The following is a 20197-nucleotide window of genomic DNA, read 5'->3' on the forward strand; positions in this document are numbered from 1 at the left end:
TCATGACACATAAACAAGACAAGTAGTGATGAAAGAATCAAAGGAATACATTTGTTACATTTATGCTATGGAACAACTGTGCATTGCTTATTGTGAAACAATAAACATAACATAAAAATATCAGGCCAAATCCTGGGCCCAGATTCTTCTGTGGCAGAAAGATAGCAGGAGCTCTATGACCCGTCTTTGGCTCTGAAGTCATAAGTCCTGAAGCGCTAGAGAATTGTGTTAGGATTACATGGCTACCCAAGTCCTCCTCTTTTCCAGAATCTTCTCATTATTTATTTTTTGACGCGCACTCCACATATCAAGCAAACATAGGGTCCCAACCCAATAAGCATGCAATCTAAATATTCTTCTTAGTCTGACCCTCATGTGTGAAAGATGAACTACTCGGGATGAGATTGTTGGGAGGCATTGGGCATGCACAAGAAAGGAACAGCCCAGCATGCTTTAGCCTCTGTAGGAACTTCACAGCAACACCCCTGAAAAAGAACTGTCAGGTAGGGAGAGAAAACAGTCCCACTGGCTGAAATCTTTCCACTCCCACCCCAGGCAGGCAGTAAGAGAAAAGAGCACTCCACCTACCTAACCTCAGACACAAGGTAAGAATCATTGGTTATGTCTACACTACAGTGGCTACAGCGGCACAGCTCTGGTGTGGCAGCAGTGCTGCTGTAGTGCAAACAGTTCCTACACAGGGGTTTTTCCAATAATGTAGGTAATCCATCTTGTAGTTAACTTTCACCTGGGAAGTGAGTGTGGGTTCCCTCATTTCCCCTTTTATACACCAGGCCCAACTCTCCATACCATGGGTCAGCTTGATATTCAGCTGGTTCATCAAGCTACCTAGAGCTAACATGCCCCTTACTACTCTATAAACAGGGCTAAAGGATCTGGCCTACATAGTTTAGACTTTTGCAAAGAACAGGTATATGTCCAATGTTCTACGGGCCAAATTAAAGCTCTTACAAGGGGAACAAGCCGGGGTAGACATGAAATGATAGAACATTATCCAGGTGCAGCCTAGCACCTTCACTGGCACTGGCAGCTCCTGTAACAGTGCAGTATGCACTTCCCCACTCCGGGTTAGAGCATCTGGCTAGTGAATGAGTACTTGGCCTCCTGAGACAGATCCCTCTAACAGCACTATTAGAACTGCAAACTATCTGGCTTCTTCAACATGATCTCCTTTATTGAAGCAACCAACTGATGGCTGCCTCTGCCTGGGAGGGACACTCTATATCCTCTCCACTCCAGGGCAGTTGTTTTAGAGCAGTCACAATTTGCTCCTAAATTTCCAAATGTGCATACCATTGGCTCCCATCATCTGGAAATATACTAATGTTGCTTTAGTCTATTATGGATTAAAAATGCCTTTATCTTATTTTTGTCTAGTTTAGAATTTTAAATGAGTATTTCTCAGGCACTTTAATACAACAATATTCAAAAAAAGATGTCAAAAGCACTTATTTTTTCCAACATCTTTTACAAACAATTATTCATTTGGACATCAGTAAAGTGATCAGTGAGTAGAATTAATGGCAAACTACTGTGGTGGAATGTCTCTTTTACTGTTAGTTTGAGGGTCTACAGGGAAGTCCTGATGTGGCAGCTGATTTCTTCTGTGGTAAATCAGGTACTGCTAGTTGCTATGTAGTAGAAGACAGAGATATCATTTATACAGACTGTAAGTCCTTCTGAAAGTACACATGTCAAAGAAGATCCCAGGGCTCCAAAACCGGAGGTAGATGAAAACCCAAACCTTTCTTTTAGTTTAAAGGGCAACATCAAGTGAATTTAAGTGACTTTTCCAACGCCACATGGAGGAATTATTGTTAGAGACAGAATTAGAAGAATTCAGAAGTTCTTGGATACCAGTCCTGGGCTCAGAACAACTGACTAAGAATACCATTTCCCCTATTCATTATTAATCCTGATGTACTCATTTTAATTATGCTTTCAAAATATAAAAAGTAGTAATATTTTTTCTGTTTATTCTGCTCAAAAAGTTTAGGCTTTAGATGGCATTAGAAACCCTCAACGAATCCTCCATCAATCTGAGTGCCCGAAGATTTATCCTACATGCCACTAGTGCAGTCCAGGAATGGAAGGAAGGTTAGATCCTTCCTCTTCATGTGGAGCTCCTGATCATAAGCCAGGAGAAAGGCTCTATTTCCCATCCCCCTCTTTTCCTGAGGAGCTGAGCAGGAGGAGGATGCAGCCTCTCTCCTGAGGAACTACTGCCACTTCTGAGTCACAGCTAGCTCCGGCTGTCCTTGTCAGCACTGTTCTGCCACAGCATTCACTGTGTGTGATTTTTAATTCAACAAATGCAAGCTGGCAAGCATGTCTGTGAAGGGTGAGCAATTACATCACGGTTGTGTAAATTAATTAACACTAAAATACAGGTTACAGGACAGTTCACAAAAAGTTTTGAGTTATGTGCAAAGAAATGTAAAATGAACTGTGTTAAATAAATATATATTAAATAACGTTAAAGAAGTAAATGTATATTTTTACAAGAAAATGCAAAAGGGAACTTTTCTGCTTTCTGTATGTGTCTTATTGATACAGCTTTCAAAGGCTGTAAAAAAAAAAAATCTGAAAGTCAGTTTTTGTCTTATCGACAGTGGATTCTTGGTCTATGTAGAGGACAGGGCAAACAATGACTAATTTATCAGCCAGGCCCTAATCCCCCTAGCAAGACAGACTAGGGAAAATGGATAATGACTGGACAGAACTAGCCAACCACTCCAAGGCTACAAGAAACAGATAAGTAACAATAAGACAACTGTTGTAAAAAATAATGAATACATAAAAGCAATGGTTTAAAAAATAAAAAAAAATAAAAAAGACAGTACCAATTAGAGTTGTAGCAGAATAAAGTAAAAATGTATTAGAAAATATATTTAGAATGGAATGTTTATAAATGAGGCAATTTTAATAATTTGAAATTGTGTGCTGTTACGAGACAAAGTACAAAAAATGTGTGTTTAACAAAGGCAGGTGTGTGTGTATGTTTGTGTGTGCGTGAAGCAACACAGGACATACACCAGATTGGACCAGCATGAATTTAATAAAGACAGAAACAGCCTACCTGTGCCCAAGGACTGGGTAATTCATCACTACACTATCCTGCTCATCTACTTTACTTATGTTTTATGCTTAATTAAGGTGGTAAAATCTTATCCTAAAATTTTCTTATTAAACCTTTAAACTAGTTAAGCTCAGTAAATGGCGCGGACAGTGTTTTTTATCCAACAATACAGTAAGGACGTTTGCTGGAAACCGCAGGATGAGTCTGTTTCTAGACTGAAGTAAACTCACCTCCAGGCCATCCCATCTCATCCTCTCCCCGCAACCATATCCATGGCAAGACCCCCACCTTCCTTACTCCTTCTCTCCAAGACCCCTTCCTCTTTCTGAGCTAACTCCAGTGAATGTGAGTGAGACCAGATGCTTTACATTCTATGCAAAACAAAGCTTTAATTATCATTTACCCCTAGGATATTTGTCAAAATCCAAGTTTTCAAATCTTGGGGCTGGCCAGCTCTAAGGGAGTACTGGTTAGGCAGTGCTGTGCAAGGGGGAAAAAATTACATTTGAAAAAAATGTGTAAATTACCTACAAACTATTTTACATACGCACAAAAATGGACAGCATTTAAAACACAACCTATAAAATTCAGGCCCGCCTTACCTCTCTATCAAGTCCAGCTGCCACTGTGATAATGTCACCAGTTTCATTGTTGATTGTAAACATGTTCGGTGAGGGGGTGCTTGGGGCCTGTGACAAGATTCTGTATCTCAGCATCCCATTCAGTGCATTAGGATCATCAGCATCAATAGCAGTAACAGTCATCACATAGGTTCCTAACAGCACAATACATAATTAGTGTTAAATAAACAGTTTACTTGAATTACAAAAGGTCACTTACAAGCATAAAAATGGTCAAAACGTTTACTTCTTTTGATAAACATTACACATTCTTTCTCTTACCCAAAGGAAACTGAGTAGGCCTGAGTCCCGGGATTAATGAAGCAATTAAGATACATAACAGAAGATAACAACACTAGTGTTTATAAAGTATCAAACTTGCTTATTACTGAAAAAGCTCCACAGGCAATCAAACCCTGCAATTCTGCCATAAACACATTTAATTAACAATGAAGCTTCCAAAGTTTAAATAGCAGGCTCAATCGCTGGGCCAAATGAAACATTTGATAATCAAAACATGTTTAATTTTAAAATGTGCCGCATGTGTTAATTGTGTATGAAAATCAACGCTTTTCTAGATACTATTTCTTTCCCTTTGCAATCCTGACTGTTTAAAATCATGGTGGTTCTTGGCACTTGAACTTGGCATAATATGTCTTGAGAGAAACTGAAGGAACATGTCATTTGTCCTAAAAATTCCTTGTTGCACTGCTAAGAAAATGGCTTCTGACACAAAATTTGCATCTAGATGTAAATCTGAACTTATTCCAATTTTGAGGGCGGTTCAGATACATTATTTGATTCTGGAGAAAGTCCTAAGTTGAACAGTTTGGTTCTAAATCCAAACTTCCCCAGAATTACTGAGATTCACATCCAGGACTATATATAGGCTCCAATCCTGCAATTAATGGCATGGACTGTACTGTTGCACTTGTGCACTGTCAACTGCATGATTGCATCTGTATATAGATATAGACGCTAATTTTAGACTCTCATTTTTGTCAGCCTTGGCCTAAATAAATTGTATCATACAGATCACATAATCTATTATGTAATATATACTATATTAGGTGTATTTATTTTATATATAAAACAGAGAATGGGCTTAAAATGTATATATAATTATATAGACTCTCCAGGGATATTACATGGCATTTCCTTTCTAACAAGGAAGCTATTGTAAAACTTTTGTTTTTAAAATGTTGACATTGTCTTTTCTAGACATTGGGGCATTGGTTTCTTGCTTCATTTGAAAAGGACACTCAAGTAGGTTGCTAGAGTACAACACATGAATGTACAAATACCCCAAATTGCCACAGGATAAGCAGAGAAAAATTTGTTCCACAACCGTATATGGTATCATTACTGTAAATCTATTCGACTTCTTTTAGTTTTTATTTTTAATCCCCCAGTGTTCTTTTTATTCAAAAACTGACTAGTCAGGGGAGAGAGATATTTTACAGGAAGAGGGATATTAAAAGGTCACTAATCAGTTGTCTAGAAACAAGCTAATCCTCAAAGTTATAAAACAACTGTTTGGCCTCCTTTATTTTTCAGGTGACTATCTTGCATGGGTGCTGCCATAATATAAATATTTGGGTGCTGTCCAAATAGAGTAGTCCTTCCCCATTTTCCTTCTCTCTGCATTGTCCCTTACTCATTCCCTAACATGTGTAATGAAGTCTTTCTTTTAAATTAATTTTTAGCTTGCAAAAATGTAAATTAAAAATTAAGGGTAGTGGCAATCTAGCTTCCTGAAATTTTTGTTGATTGCACCTTTCAAAAATGTTACGACTTCTAAATGTATTTTTCTCCAAAACTAAAAAACCCATCTATTTTCACACAGAAAACCTGCTATATTTTACCTGGCTTTGATCCTTCAGGCACTGTCCCATTCCAGACTTGGTGTAAGAACTCAGGCCTATTGTCATTCATGTCAATAACATTAATGACAATGTCAATAGGATTCTCCACCTGGTTTCCATTTACATCCACTGCATGTGCTCTCAGCTGCAAAAGCCATTGGGAATTGTGTGAGTTTGCAAAACATATGAACATACATGGACATTAGCACAGACAGGAAATCTTACACTAACCATTTTAGCCTGATTTATTTCAGTATCTTGATGACTTAAATTTTCAGTTTATTGAGGGAGCCTTTGTAGACGGAGTTCAATGGGCATAACACATGTGTAACTGAGGGCAGAACTGAGCCCTTTACATTTAACGAAGGATATCAATTTCTTTGTTTTTTCTTTCTATTTTTGAAGGCCTTTTTTCCTTCTGGAAATTTCTTCAGTTGAGAAAGAAAAAAATATCTGAATAGTACACCCAGAGGGGACAGATTTCTGTGGGGCAGGTTTCAGACTCCCATCAGCCTAATTTACGGACTCCAAATTACTTTTGGAATAATAATACTACCTAATGTTTTATAGGCTTTTTGTACTTCTTAACCCTGATTGCCAGTGGAAAGTCTTCAGGAACACCCAATCCTGCACTATCCATATGGAGGTCTTCTGTCCTTCATCAGAAAATTTTTGTTGGTAATCCATCTGAAATTAATATTGCTTCATTTTTGTAAATTTTGAAATGGTATTATGGAAACTGTATTGTAAGAATAATTCAAAGGAAAGATAGGATTCTAGACAATATTCTTCATTTAAAGCCTAAAAAAGAAAAAGACTAATTGTGTATTTCTATTTTGTTTTGCTGGCAGGGTATGGCAAAAATTGTTCTCACTAAACAACTGAAAATTCAAGATCTAAAGTTTATGCCTAAATTTTCCAAAGTGGCATTTGGTTGCCCTATTTGAGACACCTTAAAGAAGCTGATATAGAAAGTGTTACGTTGTGGAAGAGCTTCTCCCGCCGAAATAACTACCACCTCTCGCAGAGGCAGGAGTTATTAAACCAAACAGGAGAAATCTCTCTTGTTGGCTTAGAGTGTCTCCACCGTAAGCATTACAGCGGCATAGCTGCCTTGGTGCAGCTCTGCCGCTGTAAATGCTGTAGTGTAGATGTATCCTAAATTGGAGATCTGGGAGGTAAAAACTTGTCAATGTAGCTCAGAAGTCGTTTTGACACAGTTATAGGAGGCAGGGGGTGAGATTAATCTACCATGTTCTGGAAATGGTCTTAGAGGTTGTCAGAAAATTCCTTAGTCGCTATTACTTAAACTGGAACTGAAAGGGAAAGAGCTAAAACAAATTGTATTCGTTAATCCAAATTCTTGGTAAAATCCCATGAATTCTAGAGCTGCTGCACCCTAACATGGTCAAACTCCATCTATGAAGAGCAACTGCTAAATCCTCTGTACAGAAAGTAGGATTATACTTGCTCCTCAGATGGGCCAACAAATTGTGCACTAAAACTATTCTACTCTGGAAATTATCTCCAGGAACTGTCTCTCTTCCCTATTGTTTCAAGTGGGGGCCATTTCAGGTCAAACCTTGGTTTCCTGCTTTGCAACCAATTTTTTTTTTCCTACTAGTGCTGCCGAAATATTTGGTCTACTTTGCAATTTCTCTAGAGCAAAGAACATAGCTTTTATAAACAGAGAGATCTAATTTACAATTATAATTCCATTAAAATGCTTAGATTTGCCCTGAAAATGAAACCTGGTAGTTTTTCTTCCCATCCATTTCTCAAATTTTAGCTGCTGCAATTCCAGTATAATTATGCCCAAGTTAGGGTGTTATATTAAAAATAAACTTCTGTCAAACAAACAATATGGTGGAATTTGTAATCAATGGTATAAATCAGAAAAATAAACTACAGCATTCACATTTCAGCCTTCTTTAATTAACTAAATACACTAACTCACATTTGTTAAGCTGTTTCAACATGCTAGGAGTTCCCTGTATTATGTATAATAAGTAGAATAAATATAAATTCCAATCCAGTATAAACTCTTTAAATCACATCTTGTAGAAAACTGTGCCAGATGCACAAATCAAATTTGAAGCAGATGTTAATCTTTGATTTGATAATCTGGTTATGGTAAATTAAAATCTTACATGAAAGGAAGCTATCTGTTCCCGATCTAAAGGTTTCGTCACTGACAGTTGACCTGAGATGGGATTGATGATGAAGATTCCAGTTGGAGGTTGGTCAGCTCCTGGTCCAGTAACACTGTACCTCAGTGAAAGACTTTTATCACGATCAGACCTAATCTAAATGTCAAGAAGATGAGGTTTATGTTAGTTAAACAGAACAAGAAATTGGAACTGAGAGTGAAGAACAGTAGATTGGCATTCATTTTTAACATAATATTTAGGCTGAAATTATATTTACAAGAAAACAATGGCAGAGACATGAACACTACTACAATGTTTGGGCTTTTCAATAGTATAATACATTGACAGAAAATCAGTCACTGAATTTTTCAGAAAAATTTTTCATGTAAAGTGCCCCTTCTTATAAATCTTTACTTTTTACACAATGGGATGAATTATATTACTAAAAATAATTAAATACTCTTATCCTTAAATGTATTGCTTAGCTCCTAAAACAGTACACAAGATTTGTGAACACTAAAATATACTGTAAGACAGTCTCTTTCATTTACCTTTTAAGACCCATGTTCAGCATTCTGCATTTCTTTTATAATACAGTAACTCCTCACTTAACGTTGTAGTTATGTTCCTGAAAAATGCAACTTTAAGTGAAACGATGTTAAACGAATCCAATTTTCCCATAAGATTTAATGTAAACGCAGGGGGTTAGGTTCCAAGAAATTTGTTTGGGGGCAGACAAAAGGCATTATATACTGTATAGTACTGTACTGTACTGTGGAGGGGAGGTGCCCCTGGCTTAGCCCTGGGGCTCAGGGCTGGGGGTGCGGGGTTTGGGAGGGAATTAGGGTGTTGGAGGGCGCTCAGGGTGGGGGTGCGGGAGGAGGCTCAGTGCTGGGGCAGCAATTCTGGGAGCTGCGATTCTGGAAACTGCCCCCTCACCCCCCCGGACAGGCAGGGCCACCCGGAACGAAGGGGCTTTAGGGGCCTGGGCTAAGGGGGCCCCGGGGCCCTGGCCTGCAGCTCTAAAGCCCCTTTGGGAACGCGGCCCTGTGAACACGGGCCGGAGGACTCAGGAGGAGCAGGGGCAGATGCGCAGCCAGCGGCCGGAGAGAAGCGGCGCTTTCCCTTCAAAGCTGGACGGAGAGAAGTGGCACTTTGAAGGGGAAAGCGCCGCTTCTCTCTGGCCGCTGGCTGCACGGCTGCCCCTGCTCCTCCTGAGTCCTCCGGCATGTGCTTTCAGGACCATATTCCGAAAGGGGCTTTAGAGCTGCAGGCCAGGGCCCCGGAGCCCCCTTAGCCCAGGGCCCTGCAGCCCCTAAAGCCCCTGCATTCCGGGTGGCCCTGCCTGCCGGGGGGGAAGGGAGGGGCAGCTTCCCTGCTCGCTCGCTCCCTCCCTCCCTCCCAGAAAGTCCTAAGCACTGGGGTGAAACGCTGGGAGGGAGGGAGGAAGGGAGGGGGAGGAGGCGTAGAAGAGGAACTTGTGCAATGCTCCCTTGTAAAGTCAGTCAAACAATGTTATAAGGGAGCATTGCACAACTTTAAATGAGTATGTTCCCTAATGGAGCAGCGACGTAACTTCGAAACAACGTTAAGCGGAGGATGTTAAGTGAGGAGTTACTGTACTCAATAGTATTGCAACCATTTAGGTGCTTGTGGTCGCATGGTTACTGCAGGGGAAATACTGAACTTTTAGCTGAGTTCTTGGCTAACAAATAAAGTAGAAATTGATTGTACAGTATGTTCACTGGTAGCCTTTGCTACACCTTTAAGAAAGTCACTTGCAAGTGCATAGACAGGGTAGAGCCATGTTCACATCTGTTACCCACACAAACACACACAACTTTTGGTAAATTGACTGTGCGGGCAACACTAATGGAACACCTCCACCCTAATCCCCCTGCATCTTGTGCAGGAATGCCTGGTAATAGACACCTACTTGCTGTACATTCCTGCACAACAGGCAGTGTAACCTCAATCAGCCATGTCCCTTTGCCTTGTTCCCCTCCTCTGATATGCCTATCTCTCTCCGCCCCCCACAACAAACACATACACAAACACGCAAGTGGGGAGTTCCAGTGCAGGACGCAGCAGAGTTGGCTGAGTCACAACTGCCACCTTTTGCACCAGTAGAGGTTCCCCCTACTTCAGGGCAATTGCTGTCTGATTTAAATTCATTGTAATTCAATGTAAGAAGAACAAAGAGATCTTGGCAGACCACAGAATTTGGCCCAATATCTTATGTATAGATGTAACAGCAGAATTTGGTCCTTTAATCTTTGATAAGCAGAAAGACTATCAATGACACAGGAAGTTCACTTCCAAGGAATTCTGAAATCACACCTCTGCCTTCTTGGTTGTTAATTACCTTACCCTAACTAATTCCTGAGGAAAAGGCCCTCTAGAGTTTTCTGGTAAGTTGATTGGAGGGATGACCCAGTCTCTCTTCTGTCTCTGCAGATGACTGCTGGGCTTATATTGTTGCCGTGGAAATACTATTTCTTCAATTTTCTTTTGGTCCTTAAAACAGACATTAGAATGACAATTGGTAAAAATGTGTATATTGAAGAATCGTTTTCATACCATTACATGACTGCCTGAGACGCACTCTTCATTACATGTTTATGAAGCTATTTATTGGGTTCACAGTACAATATGGAAATAAGCAATATTATTACATTTTTCCTATGAAATAGTAGCAATTCCTTCATTTTCCAGCATGCCACTTGGAGGTCAAATGGAATTATAAGCAATTTATTACCCGGTACTGCTGTGTAAACTACTTTGCACTTTCTATATTCCAGTTGGATAGTAGTTAATATTGTGCAGAATTTTAATAGGATGCCTTTATATGTATATAATCTCATTAATTGGAACTACAGTTCAGGTAATGGGAAGCTGTATATTAAATTTAGATCTGGGTGTGCTAAATTATAATTTGAGTTCCAAGAGAAGTTTAATACATACTGGTAAGGAATGTCTGAAATATTTATGACCTTATTAAATCCCATAGAATTAATGCTGTAATTATTTTAAACCTATGTCACCCATGATGGATGTTGTAGATGACCCACTTTGCACAGTGGGCATTAATCTCTGCTGGGTGTCAACATTGCCTTTATATTCCTCTCTACATCTGCAGTTATTTCAGCATTTAGCTCGTGATGCACATGTGCATGCAGACATGTTACTCTGGGTAGGGAAAAAAGCCCAAAATACATTCTTCGGTTACTTTGGGGAAAAAAGTTATTTTTAATCAAGTAAATGTGTCGGAGGCTAAAAACCGCAGGTGCAAACTGAAGGCCAGTTTCTGCTACCCTCACTCCCTTTGAGTAGTACCTTACAAGTGAGTAGCCCCAATTTAGTAAGGCTACACTGTAAAGAAAAACCCATGATGCTGAGTCTCAGAGCCAGAGTCAATTGGCTTGTGGTTGCGGGGCTTGGGCTGTGGGGCTAAAAATAACAGTGTAGACATTCGGGCTTGGGTTGGAGCCCCGGGTCTGAAACCCAGCGAGGGCAGAGGGTCTCAGAGCCCAGCTTCTAACCCAAGCCTCAGTGTCTACAGTGCAATTTTAGCCAAGCCCAAGTCAACTGACCTGGACTCCGATTTGGTGCAGCGGGTTTCTCTTTGCAGTGTAGACATACCCTCACATGTAAGGCATTACCTGAGTGTGACTGAGGGCACCAGAACTGGGCCCAAAGGGTTTGTCTTCGCTGCAAACATGTGACCTCTTAAGTCAGGTTAGGTAACCTGGGTTAAAACAGCAGTGATGACACAGCAACTTGGCTTCTAACTCTGGTTAACAGCTAGAATTCGACCCCAGGCTTTCTTAGAGGCTTTAATTTGAGTTGCTAACTCAAGTTAAAAGCTGAGTTGTCACTGCTATTTTAACCTAAGTTTCTTAACTCATGTTAGCAAATCCAAGTTAAGAACACTACTTTCTTCGCAGAAAAGACATGTCCTCTGAAAGGAACAGTTTCTTGTGTGCGTAGTTAATGTGAACCACCACATGCTTTATTAAGACTTGGCCTTAAATATCTCAAAAACGCAGAACAATTGCTTATTCTTAGAAAAATATCTAGCACAACTAAATGCAATCTATTTTGAAACAGATACTTAAGTCTTTGATCTGTAACTATAAGTTTAGCGTGGCTATATCAACCTATGAAGAATATTTATTTTTGTAAAAGATGCTTTGTAAAAGGAAGTAAAAAAAGCAGGCAGTGGTATAAGGGGTGGGTGTAGCATGACTATCACATTTACTACAGGGAGTATATTAGGTTAACTGTATATTGGTAGGTTTCAGAGTAGCAGCCGTGTTAGTCTGTATCCGCAAAAAGAACAGGAGTACTTGTGGCACCTTAGAGACTAACAAATTTATTAGAGCATAAGCTTTCGTGGGCTACAACCCACTTCTTCGGATGCATATGCTCTAATAAATTTGTTAGTCTCTAAGGTGCCACAAGTACTCCTGTTCTTTTTGAATATTGGTAGGTTTGATTTTGTGTTACTTTGGCTTGGCTTATATTGGTTTCCACCAGGGGGAGACTATCTTCCCTAAAAGTAGTGCTGGAATCCTAAATAATTTCCAGTCCCCAATTTGATTATTGAGGGACAATACAAATACTCTGTGCCAGGAATGCTTTCCCGCTACTGCTGTAAATCTACAGTTCCAATCTAATCTTGATTGATGGATTCTAGCAGAGATTTGTTTATTTTGTGGTTAAATTTAACTGCTTGAATAAATACTGTAATGCTCTCCAGCAATTTAAAATAAAGAAATGACCACTTCCAATTTAAATTCAGGTACAAATCTCAAACTGTACAAACAATCTGTTCAAATACAAATGATTTCTGGATCTTTAAACAGATATGGGTTTCCATGACTTTAGCAGGGCTATAAAATAATAGATTATGGAACATTATTTTTAAAGACTACAGCTTTATAATTATTTATGCACTAGTTACCCACTAGCAGGAAGTCAGATGTTGAGGTGTGTGACAGATGTAGTCTAAAACCTATTTTCAAAGACATTTCCAAAGGCAAATGTTTTACCTTCTCTGAATGCTCTGCAAATGTTGGCTTGATGCTCAGCTTCACCACCACTTGCCACTGTTCCTGGGTTTCCTTGTCTTGAGCGTAGATGATGAATTCTGTGGGATCTGTAGAAAGCTGAAAGCTTCTTGCTGCATATACCACACCATCTTCACCTACTCTAAAATCTGCTGGCTCGCTGCTTTCAAACTGTACTTTTCTCTTTTCATCACAGCTTCTAAACCCCACTGTGAAACACAAAAAACATCGAGAATATAAGAACCGAAAGAGACAGAGCCTGCTTAAACTCAGTCATCAGCTGGTGTTAGGTCAAGAACAAAAACCTGTATCTTAAAAGCCTATTCTCCGCAGTCACAATAAACTCACTGTCATTTCATCATGTTAAGTGCATACATTATTTAGGACTTAAAAATCATATTTTATGGATCAGCCCATATAATAGTGGCATCCTTCAGAGAGGGAAGACCAAGTTCTATTTCTCAATCAGATTGCCTGTCATCCACTACAGAGGCCTTGAGCTCCACAACAACCATCCGCTCACTCTCGCAAAGAGGCAGAACTGATTGGTTCCAAATACAGCTCCAGCCTCTTTGACCTTGACTGGAATTACTATCACTAATAAGTATATATGACAGCTGAAGCCAAGGGGTGTCAAAGGCAATAGGGGATTAAAATGAAGAAAACTATGGGCTCTTCTACCCCACACAGAGGAGCTCCTGTCAAAGGGAGATTTTTATATTCATAACTTTTAAAAAAAACGATAGTTTTTCATATCCAGAGTTCGATTTCATTATGACCTCATTAGACTTTCTGCAGAGAATGACAAAACAAGTGCACAAAAGAACATGCATTTTTGAAAATTAAAACTGTCTTTTCCCCTTTATGAACACCTAAAACTACTGCAAAGGATTGAGTGGAGAGAAAGTAGTCAAACTGCTATCATGGACTGGGGAAAAAAAATGCCACGGACATTTTTAATACGTGGCAATCATCATCACAAACTTGGTTTAGATTCAGCACCTCCAGTGCTAATGGCACTGAAGTAGCAGCCTAGAGGGCAGTGCACAACACTGGGAGTTAGACCTACTTTCTATTCCTGTCCCTGACATGCTGTATTACTGTGGACAGATCACATAACAGCTCCGGTCCTCAGTTTTCCCATTTGTAAAAGGGGAATTATAATATACGCTTACCTCATAGGAATGCTACAAGTCTTAAAGGGATACAATTCACTTGAAATCCAGTCAATTTCAAAAAGTAGATTAAAAGCAGTTGCAGGTACTAGTCCTGCCTATGAGCTCCCTTTAACAATCACATTTTCCTACTTTAAAATATCTTCCTATTTACAAATGTTTTCCTCTCCTCTTTTGCTATGTGAAAGATCCACAGTGAAACAGAATATATACACAGTACTGTAAAATGCACAAAGTACAACAGATTTTTCTCTCTCTGATCCCCTTCATTTCTAGTTATCGTCAGTGTTACTTGTAACAATGGCAAGTAAAAAATATCAGATGGAAATGTGGCTTTAAAATTGATGACCTTCCTTTAATGTTTTCAGAGCATTTTGAAACCATTAGATTGTATGAACAACAGAAGAGTGAAGCATTATTATTAAAGGCTGGGCTGAAATGCAGATAGTGAAGATGAATCCCAGCCTTGTGCCTCATTCCAGTTATTGGACCTTTACACTGAAATGAATGATGCACAAACAACAAGTCTCCAAAAATCTAAAGGTTCCCCCTCAAGAGAAACCCTGCTAAACGCTGCACATCATATGCTTTTTTTTTTTTTTTTAATATACTGTAGTTATAAGGAAGTTAGTGAGAAGAGAGATTATAATTTTTGGTACTTGAACTCCAAGGACTGGGACCAATGTTCAAATGACAGATAAAATTAGTTTCCTCGCTAATCCTTTTGTGTTATGCTGGGTCTTCCACATGCCTCCCTTTGACCTTCTGACACACACACGCACACAAAGAAGATGACAATTGGAAAATTATATATATAAAACTTTATTTCTTTTTTCAAAAATACAGCAAATTCAATAGCAATTTTAAAATGTCAGCTTTTTGAAGGAAAATTAAACAAGAGTGTTCACCCTTTCTGGCAGTAAAACCTGCTTGAGTTGTTCGGGGGGTGGGGTGAGGGGAGAATCTCCTTGAAGAATATTTAATGAAGTTCCCACCATATCATTCCATCCAGGGCAAGGTTCATTTCCTCCAGGGAAAAAGGCACACAAATGGCCATCAAACCTGGCAGATCTCACTGAATCTGGGGAAGGACAAGGCTATCCATGCAGAAGCTCTGAATCTCTGCACTATTTCGTCCCCCCTTTTATCCCTGCCTGGCTCCTTGACAATACTGCCGCAGAGATCCTATGCTGTTTGTGGGGATGCTCCACCAAAAATTTCATCCAAATTGGGACTCCACTATTTTTTTCTAGATAAGTTCCCTTGGGCTGTACCTCCCAAGTCCCGCCTATTTCATAAGGTACAGCCATCCCCTTCTCCGACATGGATCCACAGATTTACAAAGAGGGCTCTGTGGGACGAAGGGACAGTGACATGGGGCAATACAACCTCAATTCCGCATGGAAGAAAGGAAAGCCACATGTAGAGGATCCCCTTCCTAGATGTGAGCCATTCCATTATCCATACTACTTCATTATATGACCCAATTTACCAAGGCAAGTTCATATTCTGAATTGCAACAGCTAGCCAAAGAAATACATGCATTCTAAATCAAGTAAAATAATTGGTTACAGCAACTCTATCATTATGAAGAAATCGTTATAGTCCTAATTAGACATACTTCTGTGTTCTGACCTTCTAACCAGAATACAACCGCGCACTAGACTCTATTAATTATAGAAATGTAAGAGTTAAAGTACCCAGAATGGGTCTTCTTAATTATCCTGAAATCTACTATTGAAATATCCTCAAAACAGCATTCAAATAAACTAGGGTAACAATATTCCACATTCTGCTTTAGACAATGCCATTAAGAGCAATCGTGAATCCTATTTACAAATAATCAGATCAGCTGTAGGGCTCTGTGGAGAAGAGAGGATCTTCTCAATGACTTTTTAAATCATTTCAGAGAAGAAAGTGAGCAATCAGAACGGAATGGGACAGAAGCTAGGGTACCCAAGAGCATGTCTTCATGCTGGCTCTGCTCCAATGGAGATGCAGAACTCCCAGTAGAGAGGGAGCCCTGCAAGACACTTTGTTAAAATAGTTACGTTTGGAAGGGTCAGCAAGGAGTCAGAACCATGCACATGACCCATGGGTCTTTGTCAGCCTTCCCCCACCAGCTGGGGGCTCCTACTTAACAGGGGATTTCCCTTGCAGGGGAAAGGAATAATGATATTCGTCTGTGGATCTTGGGGGCATGATCTAACTCCTGACAAATGTGTGTGTGGGGAGGGGGAGAGGAGAAAGGGGTAATAAATGTAAATTGTAACCTCATTTCTTTTTTTCCTTTTTCTTTTTTAAAGGTAAGACTTAAAATGAACACTGCAATGAGCATGGTTCAAAAGAACTATTGAGATATAATGATATGAAAAAATATAATTTAAAAAATAGTATTCAGTAATTTGATGCATCCAATTTTATAGACTAAAATTCATGAGAAACTGAAAGATTCCCCCCCCCCCGCCACTTTCTCTCATATAGATACTAATAACTCAAAAAAAATTAAGCTGCAATCCATTTCATTGATATTCTTCCTGCAGGCAACTACCGGTATATGTTATAAGATTCAACGAAAACCGCTGTCTTTTGACAGCAACCTGCCTAAAATGTATAAAATTGTCAGTGCCCTGGCAGAATTATTCTCCTTCTGCAAAGAGCACATATTAACAAATTACAGAGAAGTATAACTGTTCATAATTAAATTACCTTGACAGAGTACAGGTTGAGTAGTAGCTACCTTTTCCCCAACTGCATGGCTATTAGTCTTGTAAATTTGATTCAGTTTAGTTTGCTTCATTTTTCAGTGCTCAACTGGTATCAAAAAGATGGAATCCTAATTATTTGCTTTCAATGCTAATTAGTAGTGAGATTTTGTAGAAGTAGTAAGTAAACATTTTTCATTGAGAATAGACATTACTGGTACTAATCATGTTCCAAACACCTTGAAAGGGATGCATATTTCCAAAACAATGTTACTTTCAAAAAAATTAATCATAATGGATATTTTTCACTTTAAAAGGATTTATCAGCTATATTTTACAGCACATTGTTGTTTCAGTGCCAACAAAAATAATAGATATTTACATAGTCTTTTATTGTTCTTTATTAATGGTATCCACATAATCAAATACAAATCTCTGCAAGTTAAAGGAAGCAGATTAATTATGAAAGGCTGAAATTTAGATTTCAAAAGTCTTAGACCACAATCCCACCAACACTTACGCACATACTTAACTTTAATGATGTGAATATTCCCATTGAAGTGAATGGGACTACTCATGGGTTTAAAGTTATTCCGGTGTGTAAGTATTTACAGGATATGGGCCTTAATCCAGAAGCAAATTTTATATTTATGTTATTGTTATTTGTATTGTTATTATTTTGCTGTTAAAGATGGAGTATTTTAAAAGGTAATCCATTTGACAGTTTTGAATTTAGAGAGTAAATAAAATTTAAAGATTTAAGATTGCTTTTTATTATATGCCAACCAAAACAAATATATATTTGTTGCCTAAAAGAGAAAAAAATTAATCTCTGCAACCACAAAAAGATAAATTAAATTCCTGCATCTCTGTGGTATTAAATAAAGCTCTCAAATTTTCTTGTATGCAATTAACAAAAACATGTGTCTTAATGTGTAGTGTACAAAACCTGAAGTACTACTAAACATGCAATTTCATTTAGAGTACACTAGAGAACTAAACCATTCACACACTTGTGTCTAATGAAATGAATGATTCATAATATCTGTAAAATACATCTCTGCTCTCATGTACCTTACTAGTAACCTTCAATTAACTAGCATAATTTCTCATACAATTAAAATATACTTTCAACTGCTCCATTAACATGTTGGTTTGCAATTTGACAGCACGCTCTTGCGATCTCCTCAGGCAAAACTCCCACTGAAATCAATGGGAGTTTTAACTAAGGACTGAGAAAAAGAGTATAAGGAATGGGCTATGTTAGTATAATCAATAAAGATACTTTCATACAAAATATTCATATATAACTTCATTTATTTGTGCTAATCCTAAAACAGTGAGGGGTACTTTGCCATTTGGATTTTTCAGCTTTAAAATGTGAGAGTCTATGCTTTCAGGTTAAAGGCAGAAATATGATTCAACATTGGTTTTATTTTACAGAAAAAACATTACTTATCTTAGCCTAATGTTGTCCTCAGAGCAAATGTCCACTCAGTGGATATTTTGGACATTATAATTTCCAAGTGCTATTAAACACATATTTCCTAAAAATAGCAAACAAAATATGTCTTAAAATGGGAAACCCAGATATATTTATCCCTGCAGGGTAACTTCTCAGTGAATCAAACAAATAGCAACAAAAGTACCATGATACAATTACACATCAATTACCCAATTTGCACGCTTCTAGTCATGTTTCTTTACTTCTGACAGTGCAAGAAAGCATTTAGGGATGCTCTGCCTTGATTTCTGACAGTCTAAGGATTTTTAACATCTGAACACTGTACTGTTTCCAAAAAGAAAGGGCTATTTTTTAGGCCTCCCTAGTTTCAGGGATAGGGAAACTGGGGGGGAAAAATACACTGCTTTATAACACTGTACTTTGTTCAGACTGGTTACCCCTTTCTTTGTAAGGGGATCCGTTACCCAATTTAAACATCTGAATGGAACCACTCATATTTCAACTTGTGGTACACAGATTGACACAAGAAACGTCCATGAGACATCCTTCAATACAAATATAGGTAATCTTTAAGTAATATATAAAGTTAGGTTTTTTTTATACTATCAGAAGTGTAGCATTATTGTAGCTGTGAAGAAGTATATTCTAGCCTGCCTTATGCATCATCTGATTTCAGAATCTTTATTACTGATGATGTACATAGAAGAAAAAACAAGTTTGGTTTCTCGACAACAGGATGAGCTGCAAATAAAAAATATCTTGTCTTCACTTACAAGACAAGCAAATTTGATAGGGAAATCATTAATTGTAGAATAAATATCAAATATTAGGTCATTTTTACATAGTCACTTTTCTGATTATAACCATTCTTAAATGTTATACTAAAACTTTTCATTGTCCCTTTCACAGATGCTTCAATATCAGTATTCTTTTAAACATGTTTTTTAATTCTTTTTTGTAGTACCTTTTGGTTCTGTCCTTACACACACGCACCACATTTTATAATTATTCCATGCACTACCAAAAAGATTTTTTTTTTAAATCTAGTTACTTTTGGGTGCTTCTGTTATTTGGGTGCCTAACTTGAGACACCTTAAAGTGGACTGTCATAGAGAAGTTCCTTAGTGCTTTCAGAAAAGCGAACATACTAATCCACTAGTCCCTTTTAAAAATCTTGGTCTACAATCTTAGGGTATCTCTACACAGCAAAGCAAAACCATGCCAGCTGACTTGGGCTCATGAGGCTTGGGCTGTTCCATTGCTGTGTAGACTTCCAGGCTCAGGCTGGAGCCTGAGATCTGGGACCCTGCCACTGCGTATGTCCTACTCCAAGCCCAGAAGGCTATACAGCAATGAAACAGCCCCACAGCCTGAGCTCCGCAATCCCAAGCTGGTTAGCACAGGGCAGCCGTGGGTGTCTAGTTGCTGTGTAGACATACTCTATGTACTACATTCTGACATCCTTACTCATATTGAGTAGTATCTAACTTCAATTAGTCATATGCAGTACATATGATACAATGTGAGTTGAGATGCTTATTAAGGGCCATATATAGCTCTTTGATTGCAAAACCTCTACTCTCACAACATGCTCTGCAAATTTGTGCAAACTCAGGGCAAGATTGTGAAACCGTTACTCACGATGATGGGGAGTTAATCACACAAGCAACACAACTGAAATCAGTGGGACTATTGGTCTGAGTAATTGCAATGTTAAGGGTTCCACAATCTGCCTCTTAGTAGCTCAGCTTTCCACATCTTCATGTTGTAAGGCTCCTTTACTCAGTTCACTAATCCTTTAGTAACAAAAAAACAAAAACAAAAAATAGTCTAACTAAAGGAAAAAATATATTTGCAGAGTTGAGACCTAAGTCACAGGGTTTGTTTATCTCATCAGCTGAAAACAGTACTAATATAATGGTTTAAAAACAAGTTGTGGTATGTATCAGTTTTAACCTACTGCTAGAATTCAAGTGTTACTCTGTGAAATTTATGCACTTTTACACTGTGGATGAGTTATAAGGGCAATATTCTGGCAAAAATAC

At 38.5% G+C, this 20197-nt stretch overlaps 1 protein-coding gene across 1 annotated transcript in view; it reads right to left on the bottom strand.

The window, feature by feature from the left end:
• The window catches only part of CDH2 (cadherin 2), a 196338-nt gene that overhangs the window by 43161 nt on the left and 132980 nt on the right, over window positions 1-20197 (bottom strand). The window contains exons 3-7 of the mRNA XM_026661747.1: window positions 12790-13016; window positions 10106-10252; window positions 7736-7891; window positions 5586-5730; window positions 3703-3875 (exon numbers count right to left, since the gene is read on the bottom strand). Of these exons, the coding sequence (XP_026517532.1) occupies window positions 3703-3875; window positions 5586-5730; window positions 7736-7891; window positions 10106-10252; window positions 12790-13016 (848 nt within the window). The remainder of the gene's footprint in view (window positions 1-3702; window positions 3876-5585; window positions 5731-7735; window positions 7892-10105; window positions 10253-12789; window positions 13017-20197) is intronic.

The sequence above is a fragment of the Terrapene carolina genome, unplaced genomic scaffold (assembly GCF_002925995.2).
Source record: "Terrapene carolina triunguis isolate 2854851 unplaced genomic scaffold, T_m_triunguis-2.0 Scaffold58, whole genome shotgun sequence".
NCBI lineage: Eukaryota > Metazoa > Chordata > Testudines > Emydidae > Terrapene > Terrapene triunguis.